Here is an 18602-nt window from a genome sequence, read left to right on the forward strand (position 1 = left end):
GGGCTATCGGGGAGAGAGGAAAATCACTGGACATGGAGGGGAGGGAAGGTGCTGAGGAGAATCGCTGGAAGGGAAGGGGACAAAATTGCTGGACATGGAGGGGAAGGCAGAGGAGTGAGGAAAATTGCTGGGCGGATGGAATGGAGGGGCAGGGGGAGAGGACATTTGCTGGATATGGATGGAGGAGAGGGCAGGGGACAGTAGAGAGTTGCTGGACATTGATGGAGAGGAGGGAACTAGAACTAAGGGACTGAAAAGGGGGAGCTGGGAAAGTCACTGGACATGGATGGGGGGAGGATGGGGGCCAAAGGAGAATTGTTGGACATAGGGGGAGGGCAGAGGAGAATCGCTGGACAAGGAGGGGAGGGGGAGAGAAGAGAAATCGCTGGACATGGAGGGGAGGGCAGGGGAGAGAGGATAATTGCTGGATATGGATGGATGGAGGAGAGGGCAGGGGAGAGAGGAGAGTTGCTGGACATAGATGGAGGGGAGGGAAGAGGAAGGGGATGCACATGGATGGAGGGGAGGGCAGGGGAGAGAAGAGAAATCGCTAGACATGGAGGGGAGGGCAGGGGAGAGAGGGGAATTGCTGGACTGATGGATGGATGGAGGGGGCAAGGGAGAGATGAAATTTGTTGTATATGGATGGATGGAGGAGAGGGCAGGGGAGTTGCTGGACATGGATGGATGGAGGGGAGGGAAGTCAGGAAGGAGATGGATATGGATGGAGGGGAGGAAAGAGAGGAGAAATGCTGGACATGGATGGAGTGGAGGGCAGGGAAGAGAGGAGAAATGTTGGACAAGGATGGAGGGAAGGAAAGACAAAGGAGATGCACACGGATGGAGGGGAAGGGAGAGAGGAGAAATGCTGGACATGGATGGAGAGGAGGGGAGTGAGGAGAAATGCTAAATATGGATGGAGGGAAAACGAAAACTGCTGAATTTAAGGGCTGGATCGGAACACTTTGAGGGCAGATACTGAAACTTGAGGAAAGATAGGGACAGGGCTACAGATGGTAGACAGGAGGCATAAGGACACAGGAGGATAGTGAGTGAAAAAATATCAAATGGAAAGAAGACACTGCATAAAACAGAAGACAATGGGACCAAATTGAATAGAAAAACTAAATGATCAGACAACAAAGGTAGAAAAAAGTATTTTGTTCAGAATTTATTAATTGGAATATGTCAGCTATTGGAAATGTGCATCTGTGATATTTTGAATGTAAGTTTCAATTTTTATAGTATTGTTGCATGCCGAGTCTAACTTCTTGAGGTAACTTTCCAGTTCAGTATTTTGCCTTCATATTTTTTTTATTTCTAGTTCCTTGTGTCATGTGTTTTTCATGTGTGATCAAGGTGCAGTATTCTGCTAGCGTGTAGTATTTGCAGCCCTTTTTGTTTTTTTCACTAGGTAGTGTACTGGTGTTTTAGAGCCCGGTGTAATTACAGTGGTGCCTTTCCACGCATAAGGTTGTTGCTCGTTCTGTCCTTGGAATTAGTGCTGTTATGGTTTGGAAAGGTTATGAGTGTGTTTTTGCACAAGTTTGTGTATAGTGTTTTGCAGTGGAGAGAATGTGTGTTGGTCTTACTGAGGTGGCACCAAGACATCAGAAAGGGTTTTAGAGCCTAAATCATGACACACTGCCTCTTGAAGGATCTACATATAGAGCTTATGCATTTTTAAGGTCTACACTGGCATGGTATGGTATGGGAAAGGGGGTGGGGAAATACTACTGGAGAGGAAGAGGGAGTGCTGGGTAAGGAGGAAAGAAGGAAGGAAGGAAGGAAGGAAGGAAGGGAGAAAGAGCTGACCTTTTTGGGAATAACCATAATGTATATGTATGAGATCTCATACATATTCATTATGGTTATTCCCAAAAAAGCCAGCTCTTTCTCCCTTCCTTCCTTCCTGCCTTGGTATTAACATATTTATTTGCATATATATATATATATATATATGCAAATGAATATTCTAATATGCCCCACTCCATCCTTTGCCCCCCCCAAATGAAAAAGTCAAACTATGCCCATGTTAATGTGTTAAGAAAGTAATTTACGTTATTGTACATAACCAAAAATATTCTGAATCTAATGTCATACACTCAGCCTACAGATTTTGTAACTTGAGACATAGTAACATAATATCATAGTAAATGGCGGCAGAAAAAGACCTGCATGGTCCATCCAGTCTGCCCTACAAGATAAACTCATATGTGCTACTTTTTGTGTATACCTTACTTTGATTTGTACCTATCCTTTTCAGGGCACAGACCGTGTAAGTCTGCCCAGCACTATTCCCGCCTCCCAACCACCAGCCCCGCCTCCCGCCACCGGCTCTGGCACAGACCGTATAAGTCTGCCCAGCACTATCCCCGCCTCCCAACCACCAGCCCCGCCTCCCGCCACCGGCTCTGCCACCCAATCTTGGCTAAGCTCCTTAGGATCCATTCCTTCTGAACAGGATTCCTTTATGTTTATCCCACGCGTGTTTGAATTCTGTTACCGTTTTCATTTCCACCACCTCCCGCGAGAAGGTATTCCAAGCATCCAGTACTCTCTCCGTGAAAAAATACTTCCTGACATTTTTCTTGAGTCTGCCCCACTTCAATCTCATTTCATGTCCTCTCGTTCTACCGCCTTCGCACCTCCAGAAAAGGTTCGTTTGCGGATTAATACTTTTCAAATATTTGAACATCTGTATCATATCACCCCAGTTTCTCCTTTCTTCCAGAGTATACATGTTCAGGTCATTGAGTGTCTGCTCATACGTCTTGTAACGCAAATCCCTTACCATTCTCGTTGCTTTTCTTTGCACCACTTCAATTCTTTTTACATCCTTCGCAAGGTACGGCCTCCAAAACTGAACACAATACTCTAGGTGGGGCCTCACTAACGACTTATACAGGGGCATTAACACCTCCTTTCTTCTGCTGGTCACTCCTCTCTCTATACAGCCTAACAACCTTCTAGCTACGGCCACCGTCTTGTCACACTGTTTCGTCGCCTTCAGATCCTCAGATACTATCACCCCAAGATCCCTCTCCCCACCTAACACATACGTCTCCCGAGGATTTCTATTCCCTAAGTGCATCACTTTGCATTTCTTCGCATTGAATTTTAATTGCCAAACCTTAGACCATTCTTCTAGCTTCCTCAGATCCTTTTTCATGTTTTTCACTCCCTCACAGGTGTCCACTCTGTTACAGATCTTAGTATCATCTGCAAATAGGCAAACTTTACCTTCTAACCCTTCGGCAATGTCACTCACAAATATATTGAACAGAATCGGTCCCAGCACCGATCCTTGAGGCACACCACTACTCACTTTTCCCTCCTCCGAGCGAATTCCATTCACCACCACCCTCTGGCTTCTGTCCGTCAACCAGTTCTTAATCCAGTTCACCACTTCGGGTCCTATCTTCAGCCCATCCAGTTTATTTAAGAGCCTCCTGTGGGGAACCATGTCAAAAGCTTTGCTGAAATCTAAGTAGATTACGTCCATAGCTCGTCCCTGATTCAATTCTCCTGTCACCCAATCAAAGAACTCAATGAGATTCGTTTGGCACGATTTCCCTTTGGTGAAACCATGTTGTCTCGGATCTTGCAACTTATTGGCTTCCAGGAAATTCACTATCCTTTCCTTCAGCATTGCTTCCATTACTTTTCCAATAATCGAAGTAAGGTTTACCGGCCTGTAGTTTCCAGCTTCTTCCCTATCACCACTCTTGTGAAGAGGGACCACCTCCTCCGTTCTCCAATCCCTCGGAACCTCTCCCGTCTGCAAGGATATATTAAACAAATCTTTAAGAGGACCCACCAGAACGTCTCTGAGGTCCCTCAATATCCTGGGGTGGATCCCATCCGGTCCCATGTCTTTGTCCACCTTTAGCTTTTCAAGCTGTTCATACACACTCTCTTCCGTGAACGGTGCTCTATCCACTTCAATCTCATTTGTACTTTTTGCAGTCCATCGCGGTCCTTCTCCAGGATTTTCTTCTGTGAAAACAGAACAAAAGTATCTATTTAGCAAATTTGCTTTTTCTTCATCATTATCCACATAGCGGTTCGCAGTATCTTTTAGTCTCACAATTCCCTTTTTAGCCATTCTCCTTTCACTTATATACCTGAAGAAATTTTTGTCACCCCTCCTTACATTTCTAGCCATTTGTTCTTCCGCTTGCGCTTTCGCCAGACGTATCTCTCTCTTGGCTTCTTTCAGTTTCATCCTGGAGAAGGACAGCGAGGGACTGGCAAAAGTACACCTGAGAATGGAATGGATATAGCACCGTTCACGGAAGAGAGTGTGTATCAACAACTTGGAAAGCTAAAGGTGGACAAAGCCATGGGACCGGACGGGATCCACCCCAGAATATTGAGGGAGCTCAGAGAGGTCCTGGCGGGTCCTCTTAAAGATTTGTTTAATAAATCCTTGGAGACGGGAGAGGTTCCGAGGGATTGGAGAACGGCGGAGGTGGTCCCTCTTCACAAAAGTGGGGATAGGGAAGAAGCTGGAAACTACAGGCCGGTAAGCCTCACTTCGGTTATTGGAAAAGTAATGGAAGCCATGCTGAAGGAAAGGATAGTGAATTTCCTGGAAGCCAATAAGTTGCAAGATCCGAGACAACATGGTTTCACCAAAGGGAAATCATGCCAAACGAATCTCATTGAATTCTTTGACTGGGTGACGGGAGAATTAAATCAAGGACGTGCTATGGACGTCATCTACTTAGATTTCAGCAAGGCTTTCGACAAGGTTCCCCACAGGAGGCTCTTAAATAAACTAGACGGCCTGAAGATAGGACCCGAAGTGGTGAACTGGATTAGGAACTGGTTGACGGACAGACGCCAGAGGGTGGTGGTAAATGGAGTTCGCTCGGAGGAGGGAAAGGTGAGTAGTGGAGTGCCTCAGGGATCGGTGCTGGGGCCCATTCTGTTCAATATATTTGTGAGTGACATTGCCGAAGGGTTACAAGGTAAAGTTTGCCTTTTTGCGGATGACACCAAGATTTCCAACAGAGTGGACACCCCGGAGGGTGTGGAAAACATGAAAAAAGATCTGAAGAAGCTAGAAGAATGGTCTAACATTTGGCAATTAAAATTCAATGCAAAGAAATGCAAAGTGACGCACTTAGGGAGTAGAAATCCAAGGGAGACGTATGTGTTAGGCGGGGAGAGTCTGATAGGCACGGACGGGGAGAGGGATCTTGGGGTGATAGTATCTGAGGACCTGAAGGCGACGAAACAGTGCGACAAGGCGGTGGCAGTAGCTAGAAGATTGCTAGGCTGTATAGAGAGAGGAGTGACTAGCAGAAGAAAGGAGGTTTTAATGCCCCTGTATAAGACGTTGGTGAGGCCCCACCTGGAGTATTGTGTTCAGTTTTGGAGGCCGTATCTTGCGAAGGATGTTAAAAAAATGGAAGCGGTGCAAAGAAAAACTACGAGGATGATATGGGATTTATGTTCCAAGACGTATGAAGAGAGGCTTGCTGACCTGAACATGTACACCCTGGAGGAAAGGAGGAACAGGGGTGATATGATACAGACGTTCAAATATTTGAAAGGTATTAATCCGCAAACGAATCTTTTCCGGAGATGGGAAGGCGGTAGAACGAGAGGACATGAAATGAGATTGAAGGGGGGCAGACTCAGGAAAGATATCAGGAAGTATTTTTTCACGGAGAGGGTGGTGGACGCTTGGAATGCCCTCCTGCGGGAGGTGGTGGAGATGAAAACGGTAACGGAGTTCAAACATGCGTGGGATATGCATAGAGGAATCCTGTGCAGAAGGAATGGATCCTCAGAAGCTTAGCTGAAATTGGGTGGCGGAGCAGTTGGGGGGAAGAGGGGGTGGTGGTTGGGAGGCGAGGATAGAGGAGGGCAGACTTATACGGTCTGTACCAGAGCCGGTGATGGGAGGCGGGACTGGTGGTTGGGAGGCGGGAAATACTGCTGGGCAGACTTATATGGTCTGTGCCCTGAAAAGGACAGGTACAAATTCAAGGTAAGGTATACACATATGGATTAAGAACTGGTTGAAAGATAGGAAGCAGAGAGTAGGATTGCGTGGCCAGTATTCTCAGTGGAGGAGGGTAGTTAGTGGGGTCCCGCAGGGGTCTGTGCTGGGTCTGTTGCTTTTTAATGTATTTATAAATGACCTAGAAATGGGAATAACTAGTGAGGTAATTAAATTCGCCGATGACACAAAATTATTCAGGGTCGTCAAGTCGCAGGAGGAATGTGAACGATTACAGGAGGACCTTGCGAGACTGGGAGATTGGGCGTGCAAGTGGCAGATGAAGTTCAATGTTGACAAGTGCAAAGTGATGCATGTGGGTAAGAGGAACCTGAATTATAGCTACGTCTTGCAAGGTTCCGCGTTAGGAGTTACGGATCAAGAAAGGGATCTGGGTGTCGTCGTCGATGATACGCTGAAACCTTCTGCTCAGTGTGCTGCTGCGGCTAGGAAAGCAAATAGAATGTTGGGTGTTATTAGGAAGGGTATGGAGTCCAGGTGTGCGGATGTTATAATGCCGTTGTATCGCTCCATGGTGCGACCGCACCTGGAGTATTGTGTTCAGTACTGGTCTCCGTATCTCAAAAAAGATATAGTAGAATTGGAAAAGGTACAGCGAAGGGCGACGAAAATGATAGTGGGGATGGGACGACTTTCCTATGAAGAGAGGCTGAGAAGGCTAGGGCTTTTTAGCTTGGAGAAGAGACGGCTGAGGGAAGATATGATAGAAGTGTATAAAATAATGAGTGGAATGGATCGGGTGGATGTGAAGCGACTGTTCACGCTATCCAAAAATACTAGGACTAGAGGGCATGAGTTGAAGCTACAGTGTGGTAAATTTAAAACGAATCGGAGAAAATTTTTCTTCACCCAACGTGTAATTAGACTCTGGAATTCGTTGCCGGAGAACGTGGTACGGGCGGTTAGCTTGACGGAGTTTAAAAAGGGGTTAGATAGATTCCTAAAGGACAAGTCCATAGACCGCTATTAAATGGACTTGGAAAAATTCCGCATTTTTAGGTATAACTTGTCTGGAATGTTTTTACGTTTGGGGAGCGTGCCAGGTGCCCTTGACCTGGATTGGCCACTGTCGGTGACAGGATGCTGGGCTAGATGGACCTTTGGTCTTTCCCAGTATGGCACTACTTATGTACTTATGTACTTATGAGTTTGTCTTGGGCAGACTGGATGGACCAAGCAGGTCTTTTTCTGCCGTCATCTACTATGTTACTATCCTGTATTCCTCCTCGTGTTCCTTTTCTTGAGTTTTTGTGTATTTCTGGAATGCCAACTCTTTAGCCTTTATTTTCTCAGCCACTTGCTTGGAGAACCATATCGGTTTCCTTTTTCTCTTGCTTTTATTTACTTTCCTTACATAAAGGTTCTTGGCCCTATTTATAGCTTCTTTCAGCCTGGACCACTGTCCTTCCACTTCTCGTATTTCCTCCCAGCCCATCATCTCCTTCCTCAGGTATTCCCCCATTTTACTAAAGTCAGCACGCTTGAAATCCAGAACTTTGAGTTTTGAGTGGCCGCTCTCCACTTTAGCTGTAATATCAAACCAAACTGTTTGATGGTCACTGCTGCCCAGGTGGGCACCCACTCAGATATTTGACACGATATCCCCATTTGTGAGCACCAGATCCAGTGTCGCTCCCTCCCTCGTGGGTTCCATCACCATTTGTCTGAGCAAACCGCTTTGTAAAGCATCCACAATCTCTCTACTTCTTTCCGATTCCGCAGACGGAACCTTCCAATCTACATCCGGCAGATTGAAATCTCCCAGCAACAGCACCTCCCTCTTGTTTCCCAACTTTTGAATATCTGCGATCAGGTCTTTATCTAATTCCTCCAATTGTTTCGGAGGTCTGCAGACAACACCCACGTGCATAGAGGTTCTATCCTCTCTTTTTAAGGTGATCCATATCCCTTCTTCCTTTCCCCAGGTCCCTGTCATTTTGGTCGCTGTGACATCATTTCTCACATATAGAGCTACTCCTCCACCCTTACGACCCTCTCTATCCTTCCTAAATAGATTATAGCCTGGTATGTTTGCCCCATTCATGGGAACCATATAGCCACGTCTCCATGATTGCAACAATGTCTAAGTCTGCCTCCAACATCAGGGCTTGAAGGTCATGAACTTTATTGCTTAGACTGCGAGCATTTGTGGCCATCGCTTTCCATGTACATTTCCTGGTATGTGCTTCAACATTTGTGATTTGGGGTTGTCTTTTCTCTTTGGGTACCTTCATATTCTTTTGTTCCAACTTCATTTCTTTCTCTTCTGCCTCAGTTCTATTTTCAGGATCATCACCATGCTGTAATGGAGCAAAAATTCTGAAGGGGCAACATTTGTGAGGGCAGATGCCTCTGGTGCACATAGCGAAGTCTGCCTGAGCCTACTGTGAACCATCTATTCCTAGGTGGTTTTATCCTTGGAGGCAGTGGTGTGAATTTGGCTTGATTCTGTGCTGCATGGTTTTGTGTATTCTTAGAAGCTGCTTTAAGCGCATCTAATTCCTGTTTTACCTTACTGAGCTCCTGTTTTAAACTAGCAAGCTGATGACAGACAGGACAAGCCTTAAGTCTCCAGATAATTGGCCTTGAAACTGAAACACCACAATTATTACAGAGAATAAAAGTCATCCCATTTGTTGGAATGGGAATAAACAGGTATGCTATGATGGGGTTAATACTGTGCAAGATTAACTTTACTCTTCAGCCATACATAGGCAACCAGAGGCAGTTGTAATTTGGGTGGAGTTAATTTGTAATAAGTAGAATAGTTAGGAAATTTATTTAGGAAGTGTCAGTCTTGGGGTAGGTGGGCTGAGGGGCAGGGTGGGGGGGGGGGGGGGGCTTAAAGTTTAAAACCTGTGGAATGTGTTTGTTTTAAAACCTATTTCCAGGAAATGAAAAAAGTTCTAATACTTGCTAGCAGTTTTGAAATCTGAAATCTCCTTTTCAGATTTATAGATATCAATAAACCAGTTAGAAACAACAACAATCAAATCACATCAAATCAAATCAAATCAAATGAAACAGCAGAGCAGAATGAAACAGTCGGATCACACTATTTTCAGAGCCAAGAGGGTTTTTTTTTTTTCTCTTTTTAGGAAAGATAGAAATGCAGTGACAATGATAGACAAGGAATGAAGGAAGAGATGCCCAGAGGAAACACAGCCAAAGGATAGGGATAACCAGGGATTTAGCCAGCACATGTCTTAGCTGTGTGAGTTTCCTTCAGCCAGGAGATAAGACCACGAGGCTGCTCAGTTTAGCCCCTCCTAAGCAATTAAAATGTCTGCAGAAGGACCAGGTGAGAATGGGGAGGGGGAGCACACTGTTAGGAAAGGAAAAATGTTCTAATACTTGCTAGCAGTTTTGAAATCTGAAATCTCCTTTTCAGATTTACAGATATCAATAAACCAGTTAGAAACAACAACAATCAAATCACATCAAACCAAATCAAATGAAACAGCAGAGCAGAATGAAACAGTCAGATCACACTATTTTCAGAGCCAAGAGGTTTTTTTTTCCTCTTTTTAGGAAAGATAGAAATGCAGTGACAATGATAGACAAGGAATGAAGGAAGAGATGCCCAGAGAAAACATAGCCAAAGGATAGGGTAAATGAGACATTTGTAAGACTAACTTCCTCATCCTTTTCCTTAGCCTCCCTGCTTTTAAAAAAAAAAGGGAAGTAATACTTCTTGCACTTCAAATTTTACCTTCAACTACTTCAATGATGTCTCTTTTCAACAAATTGACAAGCTCTGGATGTATGCCTGAGATAGCAGTAAGGTCTTCTGCAGGCAAAATAAATTTTGGACTCCGCGCTATTTTGTCAAGTTCTGTAGCATCAGCATTTCTGGCTTTGATTGCTAAAGTTAATACATTGGACCTTTTCAGGGCATCTGCTTGTTCATCAATTCTGTCTCTTGATTTTCCTCCAGAAAGTAGTACTAAGAACTGGGGTACGCCCTCATCAACCCTGCTCCCTGCATCATTTGTCAGAAGTTCATTCTTTGCATAAGCCAAGGCTGCCCCTGTGTTGAGGGTTCTTCCTGTCTTTAATTTCATTTTTCTTAAATGGTTAAGTATGTCTTGCTTGGAAGAATAGGTGTTAAATTTGAATTCATCTTTGACGTTGTCACTATATTGAGCAACAGAAACTCGGGTTGTGTCTGGTCCCACATTGAGGTCATCGATCACCTTGTACAAGAAATCTCGAACTGGGTTGAAGAGCCCTGCCACATTTGATGAACCATCAATCAAGAATAAAATATCTCTCTTGCTTTCTGTAAGTAAGAAATAAAATGATACAATGAATATAGAAGAATCTCATGTTCATTAAGTTCAATAGTGAAGAGTCCAATATGTAAAAAAAAAAAAAAAACAGTATGCCTAAATACCATACAAACTGATTTTGCATAGAGCAATTAGGTGGGATGTTTACATTTACCCATGTATTATACAAAAGGCTTTTCTGTGTGTGGAGCCTTTTATAAAATATATATAAGGATGTGTGGAAATGCACATGTAAGTTTCAGCACATCCAGTAGGATCACTTATTCTAGTATGAAACTTGTTCAAAACAGTGCATCAACATGCAGGGATTTGCCCATGTAAGTGCCAATTTTGCAGCCTAGATATGTAAATGCCAGGACTGGCATGTGCAAGTGCCAGATTTTACAAACATGGACATCCAGAAACAGCCAATTAAGGAGCAGCGTGATATACTCTTTTTTTGGCATATTATAAACAGTAGAGAAGTGAGAACAATTACGTTCTAAATCGCTGGTACAAAGTACAGGTGAAAATAAGCAATTACCTGACATACCTTCCTTGCATCAGGCATAAATGCTGATATATTTTTACAGTATAGGTGTATTGTCATTGTAAAATTAAAATTGCAAGCATACTTTTCTGGGCCACCCAAAACAGGCCCCCAATGCATTCCCTTGAAAACCGTAAGTGCCTCAGATCTACACTTGTAAATAGGGACTTCCTAAAATTGCTATTTAAAAGCTCAGCATAGTAGTGTTATTTATCTGTTCAGTATTCCTGGTGGCGGTAAATGACCAGATAATAATGCTGAGCAATATTCAGGCATCAGTACTGAAAATCTGGATCAGCGGCAGTACATGGAAGTTATGTAGGTATGGCTGATATTCAGTGCCTTACCCAGGGGTGTGCTGGTAAATTTTTAACAACAGGCTCTTTCTCTGGACGTAGCCAGCTCTGCAGTTGGAAGGGCCAGGGGTGGCGGGGGGGGGGATGGGGTGGTGGAACAACACTTGCCTCTCTCTCCTCCCTCCCTTCGTGCGGGCACGCTAGGCATACCTTTGCTGGCAGCCAATAAATGGACTGCCACCATTCCCAATGTCTTGCTCTGAGCAGCATGCTGGAACTTCTCTCACATGCTCGAGAAGTCCCAGCCTGCTGCTCAGAGCTGGAAACAAGGAGCGGGGAGCAGCAGTAGTCTATTTACTTGGCTGACAGGGCTCAGCATCCCCACCAGCAAAGTAAAAGATATTTCAGCAGGGGGCCCAAGCCCACATTTTGGAAGCCAGTTGTTAAAGTAGCCATGGAGGACCCTACTTTAACAACCGGCTCCCAAAATTCCTAAAAACTTAACAACCGGCTCTTGCGAGCCTGTGAGAGCCTGCTCCAGCACACCACTGGCCTTACCCACATAGCTAAACCAGGCAAAGTTAGGACTGCTATTTAAGTGATCCTATTTGCAGGCACTAGCACTGAATATTGCCAATGCCTGCATAACTTTTGGGATCACCTCACCTCTGCCCCCTCCCCCCCCCCCCCAACTGCTTCAGCATTGTCTAGACAATGCCATGGCGGTCAGAGGAGATATTAATTGGCATTGCCTGGTTAACTGCCAATGAGTATCCTCTCCCAGTCTGCTCAGTACAATTTAAACAGGCACTGGTTAAATAATTTTGAATATCAGGCCCTATGGGGAAGATTCTATATATGACGCCTAAAGAATCCGCACCGAAAACATTTCTGACTAAGCATATTCTATAATTGGTGCCTACAATATGCTTAGTTGATACCCAGTGCCTAAAACTATGCACCTCCATTTACACCAACAAAAATGTGGCATAAATCCTGGTGCATAGATTTAGGCACACAGGGCTATATTCTATAACAGTGCATGTAAATTTTGGAATGCCCATGAAACGCCATTTTCCCCAACCATAACCACGTACCTTTTTGCCTGAGCATGTTAGAATTTAGGCACACTGCGTTGCAGAATATGCTTAACGAGTTACATAGTAACATATAGTAACATAGTAAATGACGGCAGATAAAGACCTGTAGAGGTCCATCCAATCTGCCCAACAAGATAAACTCATTTTACATGGTATGTGATACTTTATATGTATACCCGAGTTTGATTTGTCCTTGCTATTCTCAGGGCACAGACCACAGAAGTCTGCCCAGCACTGGTTTTGCTTCCCAATTACCGGTGTTGCAACCCAATCTCCTCTAAGATTCCTTGGATCCATTCCTTCTAAATAGGATTCCTTTGTATTTATCTCACACATGTTTTAATTCCATTACCGTTTTCATCTCCACCACCTCCCAAGGGAGGGATTCCATATATCTACCACCCTTTCCGTGAAAAAGTACTTCTTGACATTACTCCTGAGTCTGCCCCCCTTCAACCTCTATTCATGTCCTCTAGTTCTACTGCCTTCCCGTCTCCGAAAAGGTTTGTCTGCGGATTAATACCTTTCAAATATTTGAACGTCTGTATCATTTCACCCGTTTCTCCTTTCCTCTAAGGTATACATGTTCATGTCAGCAAGTCTCTTTTCGTACGGTTTGCAATGCAAATCCCATACCATTTTTGTATCTTTTCTTTGCACTGCTTCCAGTCTTTTTACATCTTTAGCAAGATACGGCCTCCAAAACTGAACACAATACTACAAGAGGGGCCTCACCAGTGACTTGTAGAGGAGTATCAACACCTCCTTTCTTCTGCTGGTTATACCCCTCTCTATGCAGCCTACCATCCTTCTGGCCACAGCTGCCGTCTTGTCGCATTGTTTCTTAATCTTCAGATCCTCGGACACCAACACCCCCATGGTCTTGGGGGTTATGTGTGTAAATTCTAATTATTACCAATTAGTGCTCATTATTGCTTGTTAAGTGCTGTTATCAACACCTATGGCACCTAAGTGTGGCAAGTAGCGTGCAACCTACACTCGTCTATAAATTACTTAATATATTTATTTTAAAAGCTTGTATAGTATTTATAACTAAGTAGTTTCCATAAAAAGCATTCATAATAAAATAAACCATAAATTGTGTGCGTAAGTGGGAGATGCCCATGTTCTGCCTATGTTCCACTCATGTACACTCCCCTTATAGTTATGAACTATGCCACTTTCATGCACCCTTATAGAATAGCACTTGGAGCATGTGCACACATACCCCTGGATTCTATATAGCGTGCCTAGAGATCTGCACAAAAATCCAAGCATATTCTGCAACAACGCACGTAACTTAATTGGCTTAACAAGCCAATCAGCACTGTTATCAGCACTTAACAAGTGATAATGAGCACTAATTGGCAGTAATTTGAATTTATACGCACAACTCCCTAAGCATATTCTATAACGCACTGCGCCTAAATTTTAATATGCACAGGCAAAAGGGGGCATGGTTATAGGCGTGGAAATGGGTGTTTCATAGGTATTTCAAAATTTACATGCGTTGTTATAGAATATGGCCCTCTGTGCCTAAAATCTATATACCAGATATACGCCACATTTTCACTGGTGTAAATGGAGTTGTAGTTTTAGGTGCTGGGATATCAACTAAGCATATTCCATATACCATGCCTAAATCTAGGCGCCACTTACAAAATACGCTTAGGTGAAAATGTTTCTCATGCGGATTATGTAGGAGCCATATGTAGAATCTGGCCCATAATGACACTTTTTGCTCCATTCATGCGTGTAAGGTATGCAAAAACCACAGATGCACATTTCTAGAATTGTTTTTTATATGTGTAAAAGCCATTCAAACTTTCTAAAATGATCTCTTTAATCAGGTTTCTAATTTAGGGACCCATTTTAAGGAGGAGAGGAATAGCCTAATGGTGAGAACAGTAGGCTGGGAGCCAGGGAAGTTGTTCTTTGTGATCTTGGACAAACCTCTTAACTCACTATTGCCTCAAGTGCAAACTATTGTAAGCCTTCTGAGGACAGATAAATATCTATTGTACCTGAATGTATCTCACCTTGAGCTACTTCTGAAAAAGGAATGACCTAAATCTAAAATCTCTTCTCTTCTCTATGTTCAGTCAAATTTAGTAACCTTGAATTTTGACTGAATATGGGCACCTAAAGTGAAATGGAGGGCCACAAAACTGGGCTTCTACATTTAGGCCAGCTATTGAAATTGTTAAGGCTCCAAATACCAAAATCCCAGGGCCAGCAAAAAGGGCTGTAGCACCCTGAGCCAGGTTTTGCTCTTCTGTCCCCATCTTCGGGTCAGTCTTGTGGCATGAACTGCATAGATGTGAGAATGGCTCCAATCCAAAATGAAGTTATCGTTATAACTTACAGGCCTTTGTTTTATCCAGTTTTGGGATTTAAAGCTGACATATTTCATTCTCTAAAAAACTCAAAAATAATTTTTTCATACCTTTATTGTCTGATCATTTTATTTTTCCATTTGAGTTGGTCCTGATCTAATTGTACCCCATTTTACCCCTTCCTCTTGTTGGCTTTCTCCTGTCTGTTCCAGGACTTCATTTACATTTTCTGTTTCTCTACTCTTCCTGTCTTCTCTCCCCCCCCCCCCCCCCCCCCGCTACATCTATCTACTAATGATTGACCTGTGATTGCATAATTTATTGTCTTACCTGCATCAGTAAAAAGTTGTGGCACAGTCTGAATCAGAGTTGCTACTTGATCTTTTGTAAGTTCAGTAACTTTCTGTGAGATCTGCTGCTCGACTGTTTCCAAATGATCGAAGTCAGGAACAGCAACAACAAAATCTGGGATAAGAGAAATGGTTTGAAGCTCTGTGATATCAGCATTCTTGGTTCCAATGGCAAAAGGCACAACTCCACCAGCTTTCAGAGTAGCAGATGGTCTCATCACATCATCCCTCGATTTTCCAGCTGACAGCAACATCAAAAATTGGGGGACACCTTCTGCTGCTCTGCTTCCTGCTTCACTAGTGAATACATTTTGAGTTACATAATCCAGGGCTGCACCAGTGTTCAGTGAAGATCCTCCCAACAAAGACAGACGTCGAATACCATTGAGCACCCCTAGACGATCTGAGTATGTGTCCAAATAGAAGTTGACTTTGGCATCATTACTATACTGGACCACAGCAATTCTGACCTTGTCACGACCTACATCAAGGTTTTCAACTAGTCTTAGAAGGAAGCTGACCAATGCAGGAAAACCACTTCTGACATCATCAGAGCCATCAAGTAGAAACACAATGTCCTTCTTGCCGTTATCTAATTTTTTTAAGTTGAAGAAGAAATCAAAATGCATACAAAATAAGTTTAGTATAATATGATATCTGAATATCCAAATATAAGAAAACATTCAGACATTTAGATACTTGAATACAGAAACAAAGAAAATGACAACAGATAAAGGCCATATGGCCCATCCAGTCTGCCCATCCATATCATCCACTATCTTCTCCTCCCCCTAAGAGATCCCGCATGTCTGTCCTATGCTTTCCTGCACTCAGACAAAGCCCCTGTCTCCACTACCTCCTCTGGGAGGTTGTTCTACGCATTCACCACCCTTTCTGTAAAGAAGTATTTCCTTAGATTACTTCTGAGTCTATCTCCTTTTAACTTAATCTTATGCCCTTCTCATTCCAGTGCTTCCTCTCAGTCAAAAGAGTCCTGCCTTCTGTGCATTTATGCCACAGAGATATTTAAATGCACAGGAGGCAAGCATCTTTCAACTGGTTTAAAATAGCTAAACTCTCGGTAATGATGAAGAAAAGTTCTATGGCATAAAGTACTTTTGTATACATGCCCAAAATGTTTTATTTATTTTATTTTAATGGTATGTACTCGAGAAAAGTAAATATTAAGAATGTGTTCTAAAAATAAACCTATTTATCCATATTCTAGAGGACTTTTCCACATACCTTGTGAAGGTACATGGATAAGTCCTTTGGTTTCAGATAACTGTCCCGAGAAAGGATGACCCTGATATTCAGTGGCACTTATCTGGGTAGGGGTGTTCACCAGGATTTAAGCAGTCTGGGGGAGGAACCAAGGTGCAGCCATATGCTGTTCCCTTAGATCTTAAAACTCTGAAGTCAGCATTGCTTTAAAATATCAAACACAGCATCAAAGTTGTTCCTGGATATTCAAAGGACACTTCTATAACTGGGTGCCCCAAACAGCCTATTCTATAGCAGCATCTGGGCACGCAGATCTCATTATATAGAATACTAGCATGAATCAGCATATGCATATATACATTTAGACATGTCCACTTATGTCAGGTCTGTGGCAGGTGTAAATGTCATTGACTTGACACTTAAATGCGCCATATGAGCATGTAAATTACAGTATTCTGTAATTTATGCCTATAAATATTGGCCCTGCCTATGCCCCTTCCCTGTGAAATACCCCTTGCACTTTCATGCTAAGCCATATGCATGCCAAAATTACAGAATAGCGCTTAGCGCATAGCTGTCATTTATACACATAAGTGTACATTTCTAAGTTCCTTGTAATAAAGAGGTTCTTTTACTAAGCTGCAGTAAAAAGTGGCCTGCGGTAGTGTGAACGTGTCTTTTGGGTGTGTGCTGGGCCAGTTTATACCACATCTCGGAAAAAGGGCTTTTTTTCCCAATGGGCTGGGAAAAGGGCCTGCTGTAAAATTGAAACCAGCACGCACCTATTTACGGCCTGAGCCCTTAACGCCACCCATTGATCTAGTGGTGACTGGTCAGCATGTGCCAACTGGCGATTAATGCCAGACACGCCGTGTGCTGTAGGAAATAAAAAAATAATTTGTTCAGGTGTTATGGGTATGTGCCAAATCCAAAATTACCACCAGGGGTGCATGCTAACCTGGCGGTAGTCTCATTTTAACGCACACTGTACATGTGTAGAGCCTACTGCGCTTTTGTAAAAGGGTCCCAGAATGCGGGAGTCAGTGTTGGGGTCTACTCAGATACTGGTGTTAAACATCCAGGTATAAGACTGCTACCAGAAGTTGTCTAGGTACCACCAATATTCAACAGCATAAACAGTATGTATTATTGAGCAATAGCATGCAGTGTTGGGCCATAGGATACACTATTAAGCGATAGTCTACATTATCAGAGCAATAATACGCACTATTAACATTTTGGGTTAAACTGATATGAAAATGATATGAAAATGTACATTCCTGTTAAGCTGATCTGCAAAGATGTTAAGTTTCTGACTTTGGATGTTAAGCAATCAGTCTCTAAAATCTTACTAGGGCTGAGTCCTAGATGAAATATGCTTCCCTACTTAATCCTTTCTGAATTCATCCCTCTTCCAACCCTCATTATACATTCTTCCTTAATTAACAACACACTATCCCAATATACACCCTCTTCCCACTCCCTACCTCTACCACCCTCCTCCCTTACCCATCTTACCCACATCTAATTGTCCACCTCTTTATACCCTATATTACAGCTGTCATCCATTCTATGTTATCTTGTAAACCTGTTATATTATGTAAGCCGCATTGAACCTGCTAATAAGTGGGAAAGCGCGGGGTATAAGTGTTGCAAATAAATAAATAAATGAACTAGGATTCTAAATTTAGGAGCCTAAATGTTGGGTTTCTACAGACAGATTTGTTAGGGAAAAATATTAACATCATAAGAAAAAAGAACATAAGATAAGCCATGCAGTAATCCACAGCTCATTATATATCCAGATGAGACATTTACTCAAACAATATTGAGGTATTTGAATTATCATATTATTAATGCATTGCCAAATTTGTTAATCTTCCAAATTTCTGTTAGCATTTCACTGCTTACCTCTTCATCCTATCCAGGTGGATGATAGTATAACTTTGGCAATATACTTATCCTGTTCACACACAGAATTTATATCTGGATGAATTCTGGCTCCACCTTGGTTCCACCCCCAGACTGCCTCAGCACTAGTCAGATAATACCTGGGCAGCCAGTAAATATTTTCAGTCCATTCTCTGGATAATACTTCTGAAAATCTGGGTATGGCCATGATGAGTGCCACTTTTTGTGGGTAATAGACACGTCTACACAGATAAGTATTGATGAATATTGGGCCATAGAATTTGTCAGTGAACCCCGTCTTGAGTAGAGAGATGTGGTAGCCGTGTTAGTCCACTTTTAAAGGTAATCAATAGAAATAAAATAAAATAAAACGGAGAAAAGAAAATAAGATGGTACCTTTTTTATTGGACTAACTTAATACATTTTTTGATTAGCTTTCAAAGGTAGCCCTTCTTCATCAGATCAGAAATAAGCAAATTTTGATAAGTAACAGCACATATAAGTGAAACATCAAAGTATTTCAGTGA

At 42.9% G+C, this 18602-nt stretch overlaps 1 protein-coding gene across 1 annotated transcript in view; it reads right to left on the reverse strand.

Annotated features, from left to right (window-relative positions):
- The window catches only part of COL6A3 (collagen type VI alpha 3 chain), a 722910-nt gene that overhangs the window by 617769 nt on the left and 86539 nt on the right, over positions 1-18602 (reverse strand). Inside the window, 2 exon segments of the mRNA XM_030209050.1 lie at positions 9750-10319; positions 14921-15532. Of these exon segments, the coding sequence (XP_030064910.1) occupies positions 9750-10319; positions 14921-15532 (1182 nt within the window).

This window comes from Microcaecilia unicolor, chromosome 7 (assembly GCF_901765095.1).
Source record: "Microcaecilia unicolor chromosome 7, aMicUni1.1, whole genome shotgun sequence".
Taxonomy (NCBI): Eukaryota; Metazoa; Chordata; class Amphibia; order Gymnophiona; family Siphonopidae; genus Microcaecilia; species Microcaecilia unicolor.